Source organism: Alligator sinensis, unplaced genomic scaffold (genome assembly GCF_000455745.1).
Source record: "Alligator sinensis unplaced genomic scaffold, ASM45574v1 scaffold114_1, whole genome shotgun sequence".
Lineage (NCBI taxonomy): Eukaryota > Metazoa > Chordata > Crocodylia > Alligatoridae > Alligator > Alligator sinensis.
Genome location: NW_005842525.1, coordinates 905,612 through 926,709, shown reverse-complemented (window position 1 = coordinate 926,709; position 21,098 = coordinate 905,612). Strand labels below are relative to the sequence as shown.

The window sequence follows — 21,098 nt, the reverse complement described above, 5'->3', positions numbered from 1 at the left end:
GGAGAGGCTTTCTCCCCTTTGGCCCCTCCTGTTTTTGGGGGGGTGCGGCCACCTGTCACGTTGTTCTCTGGCCACTCGTCATTGCACATTACATATTTTTCAAAGATTTTTGCATACAGGTAGATGTTTTGAACAATATATATGACTGCTGTTAACCATTTTTTAATTTGTATTGTAAGCAACTGGTGAGGATTGATTTCCCAGAGAAGTGTCAGCCCCATGTAGACTAGCAAAAAAGATAATTGTGGTTTCTCTGTTGAACTGTTCACCCCCATTCTCATGCGTCTGTGTAGAAGTGGCATGGGCTTTGTCTACATTGCAAAGTCCTGATGACACGGCTGTGTTTCATGCAGTAGGTGGGGCCGGGGCCAGCACATGCTCCATGTGGTGCCAAGGGTTTGGTCCAAGACCCACTGGTTGGATCTGGCTAGTGGGCTGGATCTTGGACACAGTGCCCCTGATGTAAATAAAGCCTTAATTTAGAGAGGGCACTTTCCAGCTGTGTGAGCAGATTGTGTTGTGGCATTAAATAGGAGGTAAGGCTAGAAGATGTGCAGTTCCAGGGATCAGGAGTGTGCAGGCATAACTGTCAGATGGGGTTTCCAGTCAAGTTAAGTTACCTTGAATGAACAACCAAGGAGAAGCAAGGGTTTTTTTTGCTGTTCATATATTCTTGTACTATCATGGCTACAACACTCCAAACCTATGTGAAAAACCAACCTTTTCGTCAGTGAATGCAGGACTGTAATGACTCATGAAATGATAATTTTGAGAGAGCATGCATAAACTAATGATACTTGGTCCTTTGAAGTGCGATTTAAGATCTGTATCTGGCCTTTTCCATGGAGGGAGACTTATGCTTCAGTAATTGTGGATTCTTATAGAAGACCATGGTCCAACCCTCTTGACCTGTGGGAGTATATTTACTTTCAGATGAAGTTATTAGGACCTGAATTGGATAGCTAGGAATAACAGGGTAACTTGGACATCATCACTAACTTCTGAGCAGGTATTCAGTTTGGGTCTCCAGCAGACTTTTTATACCAGACTTCAGAGCAGGTTACACGCATCTTCATTGTTAATATTGTGTGTGTCAGTTTACTAGTGCGCATGCTACAATTACATCTTTGTTTACTGTTGGCATACCCTTGCTGTCACAATACAAGAGTCAAAATTTAGCATTTCCTACACATTCTAATTTAGTTTTATGACCATTACAGATTAAGAGAGTAGTCAGAGCTGTGCCTAGGGGTGTGTGGGACCGGGGGCGGGGGGAGAAGGGGTTGCGAGTGGCCAAAGTGTGGAGCTGGTGGCATGAAGCGGGGCCTGTATGGCACTGGCCACGGGGCCTGGGGCAGTTGCCCTGATTCGCACCCCCTTCCCCCTGCTCCAGGGATGGCCCTGTCTGTAGTGTTTCCAGTTGTTTTTGTTCACTTTCAGGTGAGTCACTTGGGTGCAAATGTCAACCTGTTGAAAATGAATAAGGTAGACACTGCATAGCCAAGTATTTTGTAACGGCCAATGTTACATACATATATGCCTCTTAAGTTTAACTTTGTTTTCAGCTAAGAAATAAGGGCCTGTTGCATGCTCAAAGGGGGTCCTTCTTGTGGACCATTTGCTAATAAGTTATCTCTTCTTTCATCCACAGCTGAGCTGCTAAAAGACAAACCAGTATCAAGATGCCTATAGTGAAGGCAGGGGGTGGATCAGTCCGTAAAACAAAGAAAATTTCTGTGAAAACTTCTTTAAATAACCCATATGTTATCACATGGCGTACTCTAGAGGGAGAAGATGTGAACTTTATACTACAGACCTTGGAAGAAAGGATTAAATATACTGGACTTAAAAAGATTGAAGTTGCAAGCAGGAAAAAGAATTCTAATGCAATAAAACAAGCCAAAAAAACCTGTGATACTAGTGCTAGTGAACTTCTAAAGGAGAAAGAAAAGGAAGGTACTCAACAAGGGTGGACTGACTTAAATATCAGGAAGCAGCTTGCCATTGGAGTTAATGAAGTCACAAGAGCTTTGGAAAAAAATGAACTTCTTTTAGTGCTGGTATGTAAATCTGCAAAACCTGCTCTGATCACTTCGCACCTTATTCAGCTGAGTGCAAGTCGAGCGGTTCCAGCTGGCCAGGTCCCACGTCTTAGTGAAAGCATAGCTCCTGTTCTTGGTTTAACCTCTGTTCTAGCACTGGGCTTTAAAAGGAACTCTGACAGCTTTACTGAAGTAGTAGAAGCTATAATTACCAGGATTCCTACCTTGGATGTACCATGGATTCACCATGGAACTGAGCAGTCTGTGCCAGATGCAAATACTGGTTCTCTGGAAATAGAAACTTCCGAGCTTATGGACACTTCAGTGGAGGAGTTCTCCCTAAGCCAAAAGCGGAAGCATACTGAAAGTTATACACTAGATGCACCAACTGTAACTTTACAAACCCTCAAAGTTAAAAAGCTTGTTCCAAATCCGAATAAGATAAGGAAACCCCCCAAAAAGAAAAAACGCATTTCAAAATAAAATAACTCTTTCAGGTTCTTTCATTAAGGCTGAAGTGACTTTTTTTTAATGCGGTGTGAGAAACTGCTGTCTGTAACTAATACCCTAACAATTTAATTAAACTTAAAGATTGCAAGCCGTTTGACCAATGCAAAATGAGATCAACTAATATACTTACACAGTTGTAAAACTTTTTTCCTATTTAGAAATTAAATTGTAAATCTGTGTAAATAGTGACTTCTCTTCTAATTTGTGTTTGGAAAGCTTGGGTTTAAGGATGACTATTATTAAGTACTTAAAATAAGAGAGATGGTTTTGTACAAGACATGCATTGTAACAAGTGGCATGCAAAATTCATATTTTCAGGAAGTAATATAGTTTGAACAGAAACTATGGCATTACATGTTGTTATTCAAACAAAGGAATATCAAAATTGAAGTTTATTCAAACATATCCATGCTGGTATGAACTTTTTGTTTTCAGTTTGCTTATTTGTTCAATGCTGCTTTCAAGCAAATATCTGTAGCTGTACACAGACTTCCCTAGGTTTGTTCTGGTCAAGTATTGCATGCAAAATTGGATTTCAGATATATTTGGCTTCTGATGTGCTAAATGAAAACCATGTATTTCTCATACACAGACCAAGATAAAATACTATTTTGTTGCAGGAAAATGCATTTTAAAAGACTTATGTATGCAAGCCACAACATTCTGTTGCATAGATCTACATGTTAAATGGAGATTAAGCAAATGTCCAAATTTATTTCTCAAAGGGAGAATCTAGAAATTATTTCCAGAAAATTCAATGTATGAAGTAAATGTGCAAATGAGAACATTGAAGTGCACTTCCTACTACATGTCATTCCATGAAGCTGGAAATGGTCCCATGCTTAAGCAACTCCTAATACTAAATGCATCTTGTATTTAACTTCAAGAAATGGCAGTATTGTGCAGTAGAATTAATATGAAAGACACAGTTATTTGCTAAAATCATGCAATGATAGGGAATTCAGACTTATCTCAACCAAATTTGAATAATTTACTTAAAATTTATATTTTACTCAGAAGCCACTGGTACTGTAAAGCCACTTACCATAATGAAGATTATTCTGTTTGTTACTTTTAAATAGAGATCGAACTTCTATGCTGTGAAATGTTCCATAGTGTGCTCACCCCACCAGCTAGGTTACCAGTATTCTCGTTTTTGTAAAATGCTGCTTCGGTTAGGGACACTAACTACAAAGAAAAGGTCAGTAGTACTGACTCCAGAGCCATTAGGCTATCTGAAAGTTAAACAAACTGAAGCCTAGTGGCTAAATTCCAACTGCTTGGGGGTGGGTGTTGGGGAGGGATCAGTAGGGGCTAGTGACTTCCACTTCCTCTGCTCTTCAGGGCCATGGCTTCTTCTTGACTTGTTACATACAAAACCGATTGATCAAGTAGCTTCCAGTTCAGCACAGGGATATCAAACTCACCTAGCCCTGCACACACTGGTCCCGCTCCGGGGCTTCTACTGCATCTGGTGCAGGGGCTGGACCTGGTACCATATGCAACACAAGAGGGTCTAGGGTGCAGGTGCCTGTGCTGAACTGGCTGTGTGGTCTGGGGTTGGTCTGGATTGGGCCCCAGAATAACCCTGTGAGCTAGCTCCAGGAGCCAGCACTTGGGGCCAGTCTGACATAAGCACTGCATGCAGCATGTGCTGAGCCATGTCCAGCCTATGCACCAAACCAACTCTCCATACTGCATGTAGTGCGCACGGTTGGTCTGAGCTCCACAAGCTGATTTGCAGGGCTACACAGGCCAAATCTGGCCGATGGGCTCCTGGTCTAAGCTAAAATGTAGAAGTTTGGCCTTGGAATGTAGTCGCTTTCAACCTAGTATAAATAAGGGCAACAATGTATACTTTAAAATGAGATTATCGTTAGGCTGTAACTGACCCAATTTAGCACATATTAAAGTACAAACTGTGCTGCTTATGCTGGATGCTTGAACAAGCTAAACAAGTTCTAGTCTAGGTGATGGCTCGCTCTGTATATGCTTAGACTTTGCAACATCTAACTTTTAGGTACCTTGCTGCTTAGTGGAATCCAATCCCTTAGGCACCCAAGCTCTCTTGTATAATGCTGGGAAAAACTGAGTGAGAGGCAAGGATTTAAAGTGATATCTTTTATTGGACCAACTGTATAGTTGGGATAATTAGACAAGCTTTCAAATGCAAGATCAACATCAACTTGGAACACCCCTGTCCCATTCTGAAGTATCCAAAGGTCTTATTCTCTAAAGGCCTAAACTTCTGTCCAGAGGAAAAAAAACCTAACAAAATTCTAATATAGGAAGAAATAGAAGTCTTCTGCAGACTTTGCCTGGAAGAATACTTCCACAACCTTGCCTCTCGCATAATTTCTGGATCACCATGGCTACATCACTCTTACATTACTTGGGGGAAAAACTGAAGCACAGAAGAATGAAATCCAGAAAAGCCAGGCTTGCAAGGTTAGATACCTAAGCTGGCAAACTGAAAACTGTAAGCATGAGCATGTGGTATTTCTGTCCTTTTGTGGGATTTGACAGTGGAAAGATGGGAGATTAACAGCCCTGATCTGTCTCCTGGAGCTAAGGGTAAAGAATTTAGGCTCCCCATTTTATGCCTGATGGTACCTTTAGGTGCCAAGTCCAAAACTGGGTGTGTACAGGACTGCCCAGTCTAAGCAGCTCAATGTCTAGTTCAAACCCAGGCCTCCTAGGGAATGCAAACTATTTTTATGTCCAAGCCCCCTCACAGTACGCTTAAAAACCCAATAGGCCTTAGATTTTACAACAGCTAGATTGCAGGCATTTTATTACTTAGTAAACCCCGGTTAAGGCCACCCTATGTAATGTGAAGGGAAAGTGAGCCACCTTAGGAGGGAATCCACAAAAGCTACCACAGAATGAGGAGCCACCTAAAACATCACAATATGCCCCTGCTGCTTTTGAAGAAGAGTTTAGACATCAAGGGCTAGATTCAGATAGATAAGGTGCCACACCTTTCTAGAAGTCTGCCAGAGAGCATTGCTATGAAGGGGGGGCGGGGAGGTGTTTGCACATGTGTGCACATACATATGTACATGTGCACAGGTATAATAAGGTGTTAAAGTGCTCTTCCAAGTGTGAGATCTAGGGTCTTCTGTCCCACATTCCAGACTAACATCTTACCAGACAGGCTACAGCCTTCTTTTGATGGGGATACTCATAGTCTTTTGAAACTGATTCTGCCAAATAAAACACTTAAGAGCCATTGGGCCAGAGACAGTAAAGCATGACTCAAGTCTAATAGTTAAAGCTGTGTTTGGAGCCTTCTGTCACCTGGTGATTTCTGAGACACCCAGCCTCAGTATTTACAATCATTAGTACTATCACTAGCTCTTTGACTCTTCCTGCTCAGAATGTCTTGTTCTGAAGTACTTGACTTCCCTCCTGTCCCCCTCCCCACCCATGCCAGATGAAGGAAACTTAGACAATGCAGGAGCCAGGCTTCCATTCCAGAGGTGGAGTACCCAGAAATTAGCCCTGAAGTCCTTTATTGAATATAGGCTATCATGCTTAAACTCTTTAAAAAATAACAGGGCAAATGATGCTGTCCCTTTTACCAGTAACCTCATGAAAAGAGTTTTGAGTTCCATATACAAGAATAAAGAGGATCATCTCCTCTGTGACTCCCAAAAGTTAAAGCATGAGTGGTTGCTGTGTTGCTTAGCAGTCAAGGCTTAGGAGTTTCTAGTTGTGCCTAGAAACAGAACTTCAGGCAATTCTGTATCATAAGCCTGGGCAGCGAGGGCTTTCCGCCAGCTCCCAAGTTAGGCAATGACTGAGTGGGGGATGCTGAGGCTCGGTTTTGAACTGAGGTACCTAACTGCCACTTTGAGCACCTAAGTCCTTACAGATTCCAGCCTTGGGAGAGCATGCATTGCTATGAATCTAGAATATAAGAAGGCCTAGATGTAGGTGCTGAAGTCCTCAAGCTGGTGGAACTTGCTGACAATGCAACAGTCAGCCCGCACCTCTGGGGAGTCAGGCCATAGTATCTAAATTAGCCTTTACAAACCAAACACAAAGGGGACGCTTCCTACCCCCCAGCACCTTAAACTAAGAATTAAGAATTAGAGCATTCGAGATATAGGCACTCCAAATGCAATTCTTTCTTCTGTCTAAAGGGACTTGAGAACTACTTCTCAGGAAAACGATCTAACTTCCAGAAGTTGGCTCCTGTACACCTTTCTGACCGAAGGTTTTCTTTGTTCTTTTAATAATTAAATCTGCTAGAGAAGATGAGAATGACTACAGCATGCTGCTTAGAACACACAGCTGCCAGGTGGAGCCGGTAGTAAGCCCCTGCTCCAAAAATATTTAAGTATTTTGTAGTAAGTACCTGTCAGAGCAAGAGCTGAAATGTAGGTCTCTCTCAGCTCAGTCCCCTAATCACTAGGGACAAATTGTGCTCCCACCTCTCAGACTAGTGAATGATTTTATCAAGTAAACCGCTTCAGTCAGAAAGATTGAGAGATGCTCACCTCAGAATACCATACAGCTGTGGAATCTGACCTTTAACCTGGAAATAAGGAGATGGCAGATCATCTCATCACAGAGGGGAGAGGAGAGGATGGAAAACTGGGTCACCCAGATCCTGCTGTAACCACCAGGGTACTGTGATCCAGTGGAGCAGCACCCCTGTCCAGTTTGCATGCGTCTCATTGTAGCTGTGTTCCGAGAATACCTACAGGATCAGGCCTTGGATATAGGCTGTGGGAGCAGACTACCTAATATGTGGACCCCAAGTAGGGCTTAGGAGCAGGCCAGGTACCCAACTACTTGACAGTGCCAAGGGTTAAACGGTTACGGGTATGCCAGAAGCATGTGCCTGGGAACTTGAATGATGGAAACTTAGGCACCTCCAATATGAGCAGCAGGGCTTCTGAGGATTTCAATTTTAGACTTAGGCACCTGGGTTGGCAGTTAGGCACTTAAGTTCCTTTGCGGATCTGGCCTACAAACCTACTGTACATAGGAATTAGAGTCCCCACCCTGCCATTATAAAACAAAGACAGGTGGGAGATAAACTGCTATACAAGATATGCCATTCAGTGCTAACGAGGCACAGTCTACTTAATCAGTTCAAGTGAAGACAATATCAAGCATAAATTCCCTAAGCTTCGAGCAAAGCTTGCTCTGACATTTAGGATTATGGGGGTATTAAAAAGGAAGATTTATCTACACACATTACATAAGATATTCTAGTGACATCCAAATACTTGCACAGCATGTAGGCTTCACTATCACAGTTTGGCACTTTCAGCTAGAATTTTCACAACTTCAGATTTTCTTGATCCACATGTGACCGCAGCATACATGAACTATAAGAATTGCCATCACAATGAACTATGTCACTATACTGGAATGTATATTATAAAGTGCTTCAGAAGCCTTATTGGTTGCTGAGCATTCATGGGGAGTACAGGGACGGGGACAGGAGAAATCACATTTCAGGACAGGCCAGTACGTAAGCTTTCAAAGACAGGAGGAGCATCTTTCTTTTGATTACTGGCCCTATATACAATGAAACTCTTTGTTCCAGACTCAGGATAAAAACACTACCAGAAACAATTTATGAATACTTATTTACACAAGATACTTTGCATTAGAATTACAGACTTCATAAGAAATCAAAGTCGACAAAAGGAATATGTGCAATTCTGCAGATGCATTGAAAACATTCAAACTATAAATATTCGGATAGCACTACTAAAAAAAATCTTAGTTTTACACAGAAGCTGATGTTGATTTACTGAGGAAAAACTAAGGTCTTGTGCCACAACTGTAAATTAAGTACAGTAATGTATAATCATTCCAGCAACATAGAAAATGTCTGCACTAAACAGTGCAATACTCTTAAATCAATCCACTGATCTATTGAAGATCAAAGTACAAATCTGTATTTTTATTGTTTTGGCAGCGTTGCTTATGGAGAAACAAATGCACCAGGTCAAACCAGTACATTTTCATACTGCTCCAGTTACAAAAACATCCAGGACTTTCATAATAGCTACAAATGTCATACTCCATAATTTTCCCCCCAAACGATGAAATCCATGTAAAGTGAATAAGCAAAGATACTCAAGTTTGGATCCTTCATTCTGTAACACTGACAAACATACACCACCACTTAATAAATAGAAATGCAGCAGTTCATCCACATAATAGCAAAGATTTTTGTACCCTAATCCACCACTGTAGCTCAGTTTGTACAAAACAGTCTTTTCTACAGAGTGGAAAAAATACCTTCTTTTTATCAAGGTGCAAGCTAAGCTTTGAAAATTAAATGAATGTGCTTTTATTCTTTTCATGGACAATAAGAGTTTCATGAACTTTCCATTCTATCTGAAAATGTGTAAAACTGGTCACATATGGTCTTCTTTATTTCAGATTTAATGGACTATTTCAATTTTACTGATGTTGTGCTTTTACTCCTCTTGAACAACACCATTCCAAGAACTGCTATGGAGATTAAATCAACTCAAATGACGACTTCAGAGTTCTATAAACACAAGTGTCCTCATTGTAATACAAGACCAACCTAGAAGGAAGAGAAAAATGCAGTACTTAGTGCAAGTATAGCAACAAAAGACTGAGTTGTTTGCATTTAATTATGGAGTTTACACCTATTCAATTCACGCATTTTATTTACACATCATCTTCACTTTGACATTTGTAGGTGAATTCAGTATCATCTTAACTGCAAACAGAAGGCCCTTTTCAGTCTTACCTTTTCAGATTCCATCCCAGGACATCTCCAGTTGTACAGATAATACTGCAAGTTACCATCTCCAATCCCAAACTTGAGTTTTTCCAGGAATGTTTTGTTTTCCATCAAGTCTAGTGCATTGAACACGTCAAATCCTTTCTGGTAATATCAAAGCATTTTTTAAATTTTATTTTAAATTTCTAAATGATAACATTTTATGTACACATAATAAATGAATATATCCAGGATTCTAATAATTTTCACTGAGGAGATACAGGATTTGATCCTGTGTTCTGATGCGCATACAAGACCAAGATACCAACCAAAAGAATGCCTGTATAGAGAAGAACATTATTGGAAGATTCTCTCTGTGATGCAAGGTACTCAGGGTAAAACCTCAAAATAATCCTAATGTAGCTTTTAATGGCGTCATAATAATGTAAATGTTTTGGACAGCTTTTCTGTCTGTTACATTTGCTTCTCTCCCCCATTCACTTGTCCTCTTCCAACTCCCTTCCTCTTCACGTACCCAAAATCCATTACCATTACAGAAGTCTTTTTGGTATCCAGATGTTTACAGAACTTCAGTAGCCTCATGACATTTGCAACACTGACCCTGACACTGCACAATTAAGCACTCAAAAAAATCATAAAATGTCAATGTTAAAGTCTACACATGTAATCTTAGACTATGGGCTAGGGGGCAGGGTACATTTTGCATCTTTACTGTGAAAAATATACAATTTTCTTTTCAATTTTAGACACACACATGTAGCAACTTGCATTTTTTTTATCTTGCTCATACACACCTTTCTTAGTGTAATGGAAGGTCTAATATATTTTTATTGACTTTAGCTACAGAGATCATTAAGAGCCTCAAATGGTCAGCACCTCTGAAAGAGTCTAGCATTTATTTAAGATGCCTAAATATTGATTAAGTACATAATTTTACATACCCAAGTTTGAAGCTCCTAAACTATATGCATTTAGAATTGCCCGCATTAAAACTTCAGTTAAACTAACACAACTTACAACTGCATAAGCCTGGTATATTGTGAAGTTTACTGAGTTGCCTTTGCTGACCTACTAATTACTTTTGCTAAAAAGCAGTTTTCTGTTTTCTTCTTTTATATACTGCAGTGCAATTTGTTTGTAAGTAAATTATGATTCGAATATACTGCTCCCTGCTTCTTTCCCTTTATGTAAACCCAGGGCCAGATCTCAGAGGTATTTTAACAAGCAAGGTATAAATAGGCACCTAGCAGGATTCCCAAAAGCACCTAGACATGTAATGCCTACTGTTTTGACTAAGTTAACATTCACACAATAATTCACATGTCTGAGGAAGGCAGTGTGGTTTTGTGATTAGAGCACTAGTCTAGGTGTATTCCCAAGCTTTGTCACAGGCCTTCAGCAAGTCACCTCCTTGTGCCTCAGTTTCCTTCTCTGTGGCATCGTAAAGCATATTGACATTTATGAATAACATATATGAACAAAGTACCTGCACCTGTTACTGAAGACCTGAGTCTAAATCTCAAGAAAAATCAAGGTATCAAGCCTCAGGAAAAATCAAGGTTGTGCTTGTATCATTGCTAGTTACGTTCCATTTTAATAACGTACTGAACATTTTCTGAACAATCACAGCTTACCCGTCTCCCAATGCCTGAAGAAGGGTGTTTGTGCCCCAAAGCTTGCAAATAACTTTTTTACAACTCTAGTTGGTCTAATAAAAGATATCACATATGCCCAAAGAACTTTGCCTGCTTACCCAGGAACACATTCACACGTATATTTATTATTGCAAATAAATACGTGTCAGAAAAAAAAAGTGAATGTTTAAATGAAGTTTTGTGTGTGTTTATAGCTGTCAGGAACTTGACCAAGGCACTAATTACAACCGTTTCAAAGAGTCTAATATTATGTATCAAGTTCTTGTTAAAATGTCCATTTCACTGTTTACCTTAGTCAACCTCAGATTGTTATTTATAGTCTCAAAACATGCAAGGAGGAAAAGGAAAAATACTGTGTATTATTTGCTTCATAGTTCATGGAGATCATTAGTATCAGATACATTTGAGCTGTTCATTCTATTTTTTTAATTGATCTGTATCGATACTACCTAAATCTACCACAGTGGCTACAAACAGATGTCGGTTTTTGTAGTGGGATCAGCTATACCAGGGTGCTTCCAACTCAGAATGTGATCCCACTGATTGGCAGAGACAGATGTCATCCAGGGCTCCTAACCTGCAAGAATGGGCCCATGCTGGTCCTGGAGCATCATTCTGTGGGACAACAGCCCCAGGTACCTGGCCCAGGGCTCCCTGGGGAATCCCATGCATTCCCCGCCTCCAGAACCGCATGAAACACGTCCCAGGATCTGCAGAGAATTCCTGGGGCATGCATCTACAAGCATGGACCAGGCAATTCATGGGGTTTCCCTGGGTCAGGGCCAGACATTTGGAGCTGGTGTTATAAGGCCCTGAGCATTGGGAACACCTGCCCAGGGCAGCTGGAAAGGACCATCAGCCCTAGACTGCTTTTGTTCTCATGCCATAAGCACACAAGCATCCACTGTGACAGGAAACACAAACTATTACTAGGAATCGTTGCACTACCATTTTTGGGGCATCTTGAGTGGAACAAGCAGCAGAGATGTCTGCTCGTTTGGGCTTTGGTACCACCATGAACATTTTTATGGTGGCACAAGGGAAACATCTGTTTGCAGCCTTATACAAACATTCTGCAAAGCAAGTGGCGATGCAGGCAGAGAACTAGAGAGATAAAGCCTTGGCACTAAACCTTTGAGAATACACTCATTTTCTTCTAAGCACTTCTTTATAACATCTTCCCTTCCACTCTGTCAAACTGTGTTCCATTAATTTAGGTCTGGGTGTGAAAATGTGTTTACAATTATAACATGACATTCTGATTTAAGCTCTTCGCCGCTTTCCACAGATGCGCATCTGCAGTGTATCTGTGGTGTATTTCAACTTGCATAGCATTAACGTGCAAGTTAATTATTAGCTATAGTTGCAACTAAATCCCAGCACAAAATAAGCTTCCATTTGATAAAAAAATCAAATTAGTTTACAAAAATCTTGCTAACTCATTCAAGTCCATCCATGAGCTGCTGTTTCAGTGATACTGAGCATTCTTCCAACAGAAAAAAAACAGCATATCCTCTTCCTAAAGATAGCTTAGGTAAGTCTACACCACTATTCCTAGCCCTAGGAGTGTTGCTCTCCTGCACAGCCTGCCCACTAAGTCCTACCTGCAAATGTCAAACTTGACAACGAGGCAGCAAAGTGACTCTGGGGCATCCTCTGTCCTCTCAACCTGCTGCTGTCAAGCACATGGGAAACTGATTCAGCTCTGTATTTGGCTTGTATGAGTGGGTGGGGCATTCTTGAAAGTGACCCTCTCCAGGAGCGCCAGGCAGGTGGTGAGACATACCCAAAGGGGGTGGACACATACATTTGGAGTGGTTTCAAGAGGGCAGCCTTTTAAAACAGCAGCATCTGTTACATTCTAATTGTTGCATTTGGACAAGTCAAGAAGATACAAATATAGCTTGTGCCCAATTTCTTTTATTATGGAGAAGCTGCTGCACATGACCTTTTACACGGTTCTTGCCATCTGCTGTCCCCACCACATCCTGTCTGTCACTGCTTATTTGTCAGAGTTACCCCTGCTTTTTTCACAGTTAACCTTCCCTGAAAGTCATTCCACTACACACCATTTGGAGGTGCAACAGTACAGCTCTGCCACCAGGACTGACTATAAAAACAATAAATAAGCAATTCTTCTGTTGCAAGGAACTCAAAAAACATTGGGTGCCTATATAGGTGCTCCGGAGTGAGGGAGGTGTTTTAGTTAGAGCTTTCGGGAGCTGCTCTAATTAAAATACCACAGCGTCTCATGCATCAGCATCCCACATTTCAAAATGGCTGTGGGGGGACTTTAACTACAGCTCGTTCGACAAGCTTTAGTTGAAGTGCCATTTTGAAACACAGGACGCTGCAGCATAATGGAATATTCTCATTAGAATGCTTCAGCAAATTCGATTAATTAAGTCTGCTCTGACACATTCTAATCAGAACACATCGGAGCGTGTGTACAGGCACCCCAAATGACTTGCTATAGTCTTTAACACCATGGATTCCTATTTGAATCTCTGGGTTATCTAATGAATCATGTTTACACACCTAACTGCTAATATTTTGTGAGGCGCCCCATAGCACCCTTGAAGATCTTAAGATATCCTAGCTGAGAATCAGTGGGCCATGCTAATCTTATCTGTATTGTTCCTGTTTTTAGTATGCATATTGCTGACTTTAACAAATAACTTTAGTAAACCCCTTGTTTGGGCTCTGGTGCTGACCGAACTATGCTACACCCATGTCTTGTAATAAAAAGGCCAGTGCTTTCCACAGTTGTATGTTCACAGGAAATTCTCTTTCATTCCCCAGTGTAGTTCAAAGTGGGGGTAAATGCCAATACAGGTATTTTTAAAGGTCCACAAATGCATGCAACCTCCACCCTTTTTATTTCTTAGCATAAAGGGGGATGGAACAGTATTAAATTTTTCTTTTTTTCTTAATAACACTACTTTCTGAGAGAAGTAGACAGGAAAAATAAGCTACCTACCAATTTAGCTATAATGAGTGCATCATTCATCAGGTCCAGGAGAGGGGTCTCTGTATGAATATTATAGAAGGAATAGGCAGCTTTGAGGCTTTTATGAACAGGATGGTGCATAACTGTTGAAGGTAATGTGTAGAAACTCAGGAAATCTGTTAAAATGCCATTTGGATTCTGGGAAAGAAAAAAGATGATCTAATGAGGAGTCAGTCTTAAGTTAATTTATTACCACTTTAGACACCTGATCCTACACCACAGATGTTTTTAGGGCTGACAAATATTAACCATCAGGAACTCACCATGTCACGGCACCATCAAAGGCCTTTCATAAGCAAACCTGGTTGAAATTTTTTCATTCTAACATTTTTCCTATGAAAAATGGTTATATAACAAGCAACATATTTAGCTGAAAATTTTCAACACGGTCAAGTTCCCCTTCCCCCCGATTCTTAAAAAATAGAAAAGTTTTGCTTTTTGGTTATAGTTCTTTGTGGAAATATTTAGAGACTCATAATGAACAAGTGTCTCCAGTTGCTAACGCTAAAGGGCACTTCAATTCTGATGTCAGATGTCTTGTTGATGACCTCTGATGTAAAGAGAAAATGTCAAATATAGGAATTTTTCCAATGTGTGAGTTAGTTTCATTTTGGATTGCTATTTCAAGACTAACGTGAATTATGATGTGTAGCCATGGGACTGATATGTAAAGTACACATTAATGCACATTTGCTTTTGTTATTCTCATTTTATTTCCTGATTGCTTCAAGAAGATAAGGAAAAGGAGGGTGAGGATCTGTAAATGTTTGTACATGGTGGACTCCTCGTAGTTCTGAAGTATCATATTTGGTTCCTTAGTGAAAGAACATCTACAGCCCTGAATAACATTCTTCACTGCTGTCTGTGAAACATTAGAAGATTGGTGTCAGTGTGGCTTTAAGTAGAATTACTTGTGTAAGTAATATCAGTAGGGAAGCAGAAGTGAAGTTTACATATACCATATTTACATAATTAACTAATGTTTTACCTCTACTACAAAGGTGTCAATAATATGATCCCGAGGCAGGAACCAGTGAGCTACCTCTTCTTCATCCATTACAGGAGCAAGATTAAACTGCTTCAAGTAATTGTTGATTAATTCTTGCACTGTTTTAGTATCTTTTTTTTCCATTGGTCTCAAACCTGAAGTCTTTGTGGCCTTATAAAAAAAAGGAAAAAATATTAAGTTATTGAAAGGAAAAATGTATACACAGCAAGGGGCTAATTAGGTCACGAACTGACTTACATTCACCGATAGCCTACTTTAGCCTAGCCTTCCAATTCATTATGCTATTTTTACAAACTGCCTCAAACAGTATTCCCTCTCCTGTAATTACCAAGACAAGGCTGAAGCATTTCAATTTTTATACTTCATTATTGAGGCTACTTCATTTTTCTAGGAAAGCAGATGCATTGCCAAAAGCCTAATCTTTTGCATTTCCTTTTTAAGATCCGTCTTGATTTCTTTATTTCTAAATTATTTAGAGTCCAGAAAAAATCATGAATAACAAAAAACAAATCTAAAGACAAAAAGACTTTGAATTCCAGGTCAAAATCAGATCTCTTCTGTGTACATATACATTTATAAATTACCAAACTTTTAACAGAGAAGTCCTGACTATCCCCAACAATTGCAAACTACCTTTCAACATTCTATGTAGACATGATTGCTGTTCTTTTTCCCCAAAAAACACTCGTGACTTGTGGCTGCCTTGGAATTACACACAAGCAAGCAAGATAATTTAGAGAAGGACTTTAAATAGTACGGGAGATTTCCCCCCCACCCAGTTCTTTATAGTTAAAGTTTAACTATGAAGAAAGCAACTGAATCTTTCTTCCCAACACATTTTTTATAAATTATTCAGAATATTTCTTCATTAAACAAAGTTTGTTCTCTTTCAGCTCCTATCTGCTTCTCCTGCTTCATGATTCAAAGTCATATACTGAACTTGTAACATTACTCCCTTGCATGGCAATGCGGCAAAGTTAAACCGTAACTCCAGTCAAGCAGCCAGAAACTGGCTTGGTAGGCTCCCTAAGTACACCCTGTGTAAAAGGGGATCACTAGGTTATCTTGGACTTGTGCATCTGCCCACGCTTCTCATCCTCCAGTCCCATGTAGAGAACTTTCTGGGAATGGTAGTGGAGTACCTAGCTGGACACCCAAGGAAGAGCCAGCTTCAAAAACTGAATGTACACAAATATGACTGATTTAGCATCTCCTTTTCCCAAATCAAGCTGCACCAAGTAAAATCTCAGCTGAACCAGAGGATCCAGTCCAGGATTTTGGTATTTGGGTAGGATCAAACAGGGGAAGCACCACTTCCTTTTTTATACAAGTTTTCCCAGAATAAGAAACTTAAAAATATTCAGGCAGGTTTCTCTACAGCAATATTTTGTGAACAGTCACACCATTCTCTTATATCATTTCAAAAAGATCTTCAGAGAAGATAACACAAGGAATTGTAGTGCCACCGTTCTCTGCTGGGATGATGAAGCCCCCCAAGTGGTGGGTGACATGCCTGAGCCATTAGCAAGCAGCAAGAGTGCAAGAAGCTTCAGGCAGCTAAACAATTACAGAGCGGTAACCGAGAAAAAAATTTGATAAATTTCACAGACATTAGGGCTGGAAGGGACCTCGGGAGAGCATTGAGTCCAGCCCCCTGCCCCAAGGGCAGGAAGTCAGTCGGGGTCAAAGGATCCCAGCAAGATAAGCATCCAAACGCTTTTTAAAGGAGTCCAGAGTAGGTGCTTGCACCACTTCTGGAGGGAGTCTATTCTAAGATACACTAAGAAGCGTGTTTTAGGCTAGTTTGCAGTGAGCCAAGTTATGTGCATAAGTTGGCTGTGACAACATCATGAGAACAAAGATAAAATTTTCAAATACATATAACTCAGAATCACAGAAAATTAGGGTTGGAAGGGGCCTTAGGAGGTCATCTAGTCCAACCCCCTGCTCAAACCAGGACCATCCTCAACTAGATCATTCTAGCCAGGGCTCTGTCAATCCAGGCCTTAAAAACCTCCTAGGATGGAGATTCCACCACCCTCTCTAGGTAACCTGTTCCAATGTTTCTCCACCCTACTCATGGGAACGTTTTTCTTAATATCCAACTTAAACCTTGCTTGCTGGAACTTGAGACTATTGCTCCTTGTTCTGTCATATGCCACCACTAAGAACAGTCTAGCTCTATCCTCTTTGGAATCATCCTTTAGCTAACGAAAGGCTAATATCAAATCCCCTCTCAGTCTTCTCTTCTGCAGACTAAATAAACCCAGTTCCCTCAGCCTCTCCTCAGAAGTCATGTGCCCCAGCCCCATCACCATTTTCACTGCTTTCCGCTGGACTCTCTCCAACTTGTCTACATCCTTTCTACAGTGCGGGGCCCAGAACTGGGCACAGTGCTCCAGATGTGGCCTCACCAGTGCAGAAGGAATGAAATAATTACTTCCCTTGATCTGCTGGCAATGCTCCCACTAATGCAGCCCAGTATGCTGTTAGCTTTCTTGGCAACAAGGGCACACTACTGACTCATTTTTAATGAGTCCTAATTTTTAACTAATTTTTTTAAGCAACTTAGGTACAAAGGCACTTAAGTTCCTTAGCTGTATTTCTAGAGATGCCGTGGTGTATTCTTTTCCCTGCTATGCTTTACTCTTCTGTTGTGGTCTGGATCTCATGAATTAGCAAAGGTTGATTAAAGGAAGAGAGTGATGTGGTTTCTTGTAAACCCCTGGTAGCAACACACCTTGTACTATAAATAGTACAGGGCAATGTAATGATGAATTGTTCTTTTCCTGTACTGTTTTTACATGGGAAACAGAAGTGCAAGCTCTAAAAGTTACATTTGAAATTGTCTACTACATATCTAATTTATGATTTCATAGATTTCATAGACATTAGAGCTGGAAGGGACTTTGCAAGATCATCGAGTCCAGCCCCCTGTCCAAGAGACAGGAAGTCAGCTGGAGTCATTGGATCCCAGCAAGATAAGCATCCAAATTTCTCTTGAAGGCATTCAATGTAGGTGCTTGAACCACCTCTGGTGGCAGGCTATTCCAGACCTTGGAGGCTCAGACAGTAAAGAAATTCTTCCTTATGTCCAGCCTGAAACAGTCTTGCAGGAGTTTGAGAAATATTTAAATTTACTTATAGTTTTTTTGATCCTAAAAACTAATTAATTTTACTATTTACTATTAGACTATGAAATCTATTGCACTGAATCCAAGTGAGAATCTCTGTATGTGCAAGCATGCGCATGGCATTGGAAATCTATCTTATTGACATGTGATGAAATCAAGTAACAGTGTGCACTGCATGACTTTTATAATATCAAGAGTATCAAGGAGTCGGTGACACAATATTTAAAAAAAGATGGTGTACATAGTTATCCAAAATGAGATAAGTCATTGCAAAATACATAGTGGGAAAAACAAACAAATTTATTCAAAAGTTCTCTCTTTTTAAAAAGTGTCTGAGGATTAAGCTACACAGACAGACCATGGTTAGCATCTCCCCCTCCTGGCTGCATAGCTTAGGAACAGCCTAAGAGTTCCCTCTAGCTGGGATAGCTCGAACTAATTTCTCAAATGGAATAAGCAATAACAGCAAAAGAGTATTTTTTAAACCACAGCATGTGGCCACACTAATCTTCTGTTGGCAAATTAACAATGAAGGGTGTGATTTTTTTCCCCACTCTTCTAGCTGATTTAATTATGCCAACAAAACTTTTAAGCATAGAAGAGAAAAAAAAAGCAGTATCCAATATTCTGAGATACAACATTGAGCATTGCACAAAGAAAACTTTCTGGCAAAACTAGGGAAAATGCCTTCCAGCACAGTCTGATAAAAATTTTAGAATGCAATGTTTTAGTATTTGTGGCTAACAATAATCTGTGAACCCACTTATCATGTCATATTAACTGTATATAAAGAAGTGTGCATCATCAGATCCATTCCATTTAACCTAAAACTGATATTCTGGGCTTTTGTTTATTATTATTTTAAGCAAGTGGTATTTCTAAATAAAATTCATCTATGCTTTCAGAATTTGTCTCATCTGTTAACTCTACAGCTTTTATAACCCTTTCCCCAACTGGAAATAAGTTTGCACATCCTGTAAATGCTGGCTTTCCAAAACGAAAAGCTTGCCTTGTCAGAGACAGACGGAAGGTTATTTGGGGCCTCACAATAACTGTGAGGGTTCTCTAGGCATACACATTGCTTACATCGGGAAGTCTGTAGAGCTTCATTGTTCTTTGTAAAGTCATATTCCTACTCAAATGTGAAAATTTCACCTCTACCAATTTTCTGGGGTTCAGTGATCGATGCCAGTACCTGGAAATAGAATTGAAATGAGATTTAATATCACTGCTAGTTTTAATATATGATATACATTACCCTGTCCCATAAGCCAATCCCTTCCTCAGCATTCTGCTTCTATGGAATGATCCTGTACTGCGATCTACACAAACCTTGAGCAGTAATTAAGAGGGGGGTGGGATGGGGTGGGAGGGAGGGAGCAGCACGAGCGGCCCGAGGAGAGTGGTGGCAGCCAGGCCACGACCCCGCTCTGCCCCACACTCCCCCTGCCCCGCACACTGGGGGTTGGAGGGGCAGCAGGTTGGAAGTGAGGGGCACTAGCAGAGCTGGAGGGTTGGGCGGCTGTAGGCTGGGAGTGAGGGGCACCAGCAGAGCCAAGGGGCTGTGGGTCAGGAGCGAGGGACAACTGCAGAGCTGGCGGGGGAGGGCTGTGGTTCGGGAGTGAGGGGGGCCTCAAGTCCAAAAAGATTGAGAATTAATGAACTAGATGACCTCTAGAGATCCCTTTCAGCCCTACTTCTCTGTGATTCTACGATTCAGTTATCTATGAAGAAATTAAGGGCTGGACCAATTTTTCTGGATTTGAACTTGTGATAGCAGAAACAAAATCTACTCCAGGCAAAGAAAGTACTGAATGTCCCACAACTTTCCTTCATAATATTTGTTCTACCTTTGTTAGACATAACAGAAATCTTCCCTTCTTTGGGAGACGTAAGTGATTAAACAATAGTAACATACTATTCCCAGAAACTGTTTTCCATCTTTGACAAGAAATTCGGCCACAAAAAGATGCCTCAGCATGAAATAAGTCACATCAACAATGCAAGTATTGAATTAAAAAACACTGTTACTACTAGCATAGTTTTGATCATAGAGTCAACAGAAGTTTAAATTAATCTGCTTTCCACTTAAGGCCAAATGAAGAAACATAAACTAAGATTCTAATCACAGAAGGGGTTTTGTCCAAGTTTTTGTGAAGAAGCTTTCCATATCCTCTGGATTAGAATCAAGTACGTAATATTTATTTTACTAGAAATTTACAGCAATAAGATGAGCACTGATGAGCTTGTTCATGAACAGCAACATCGAATGTTCTTTAAAATGATCATTCTTGGAAGCAATATTGCTATAAACATCACTAAGTTACCTGCAAGTGGCAACTGGCTTGGGGAGTACCACTCCTGCAGTGTAAACTGCCTGAAAAATCCCTTCCAGATTTACTCTTCTGGTTATTTCCCGAATCAGGACAGGTGCTACTCGTTTAGATCTCAATTTCTTATGGACACAAAGAAAATTGATTTCCACCATTTTCTTCATACTAAGAGAAATTTTACATAAAAGAATGGTTGTACAACTTCATAAAACAGCATCTACTTAAAATAGTTTTATTTTCTGGCCTAGATAAAATTTTAGTTTTTATAATGCAGCTTCTAAAATGTAAATAATGTAATTTTAAAATTTGGAACAGGAAGACTTAATTAAAATGGGGGCTGGCAGCCTATGGCCCAGAGACTGAATCTAGCCTGCAGACCCACTGGATCGGACCTGCAGAGCTGGAGGGCTTTGGCAATGTTCTGGCAGCAGGGGGCTTTGCCTGTGGCTGGGCAACAGGGAGAGACGGCCGTGGCAGCAGCTGGTTCAGAAGCGCTGGCCTGCCTCAGACTTGAGATGGATTGTTTCAGCCCTCTGCTTGAACAGACTGCTGACTTATCAGAACTACCCAGATGTGTCATTGGGATGCCTAGACAGTTTGAATGAGTTTGGAGAGTTTGCCCATGATGCTGGATTTAAAGGCCCAGAAAACCATTTG

The 21,098-nt window shown here is 40.5% G+C and overlaps 2 protein-coding genes across 2 annotated transcripts in view; one reads left to right on the top strand and one right to left on the bottom strand.

Annotated features, from left to right (window-relative positions):
- Nucleotides 1–1,651: 1,651 nt before the first annotated feature.
- RPP38 (ribonuclease P/MRP subunit p38) lies at nt 1,652–2,548 on the top strand. Its single transcript, XM_006031699.3, has one exon. It carries the CDS (start codon nt 1,683–1,685, stop codon nt 2,523–2,525), a length of 843 nt encoding a protein of 280 aa, XP_006031761.1. The 5' UTR covers nt 1,652–1,682; the 3' UTR covers nt 2,526–2,548.
- A 5,912-nt stretch (nt 2,549–8,460) lies between these two features.
- The window catches only part of NMT2 (N-myristoyltransferase 2), a 35,273-nt gene continuing 22,635 nt past the window's right edge, over nt 8,461–21,098 (bottom strand). The window contains exons 8-13 of the mRNA XM_025213364.1: nt 20,436–20,606; nt 19,195–19,303; nt 14,954–15,124; nt 13,936–14,103; nt 9,307–9,444; nt 8,461–9,117 (exon numbers count right to left, since the gene is read on the bottom strand). Of these exons, the coding sequence (XP_025069149.1) occupies nt 9,097–9,117; nt 9,307–9,444; nt 13,936–14,103; nt 14,954–15,124; nt 19,195–19,303; nt 20,436–20,606 (778 nt within the window). The 3' untranslated portion in view covers nt 8,461–9,096. The remainder of the gene's footprint in view (nt 9,118–9,306; nt 9,445–13,935; nt 14,104–14,953; nt 15,125–19,194; nt 19,304–20,435; nt 20,607–21,098) is intronic.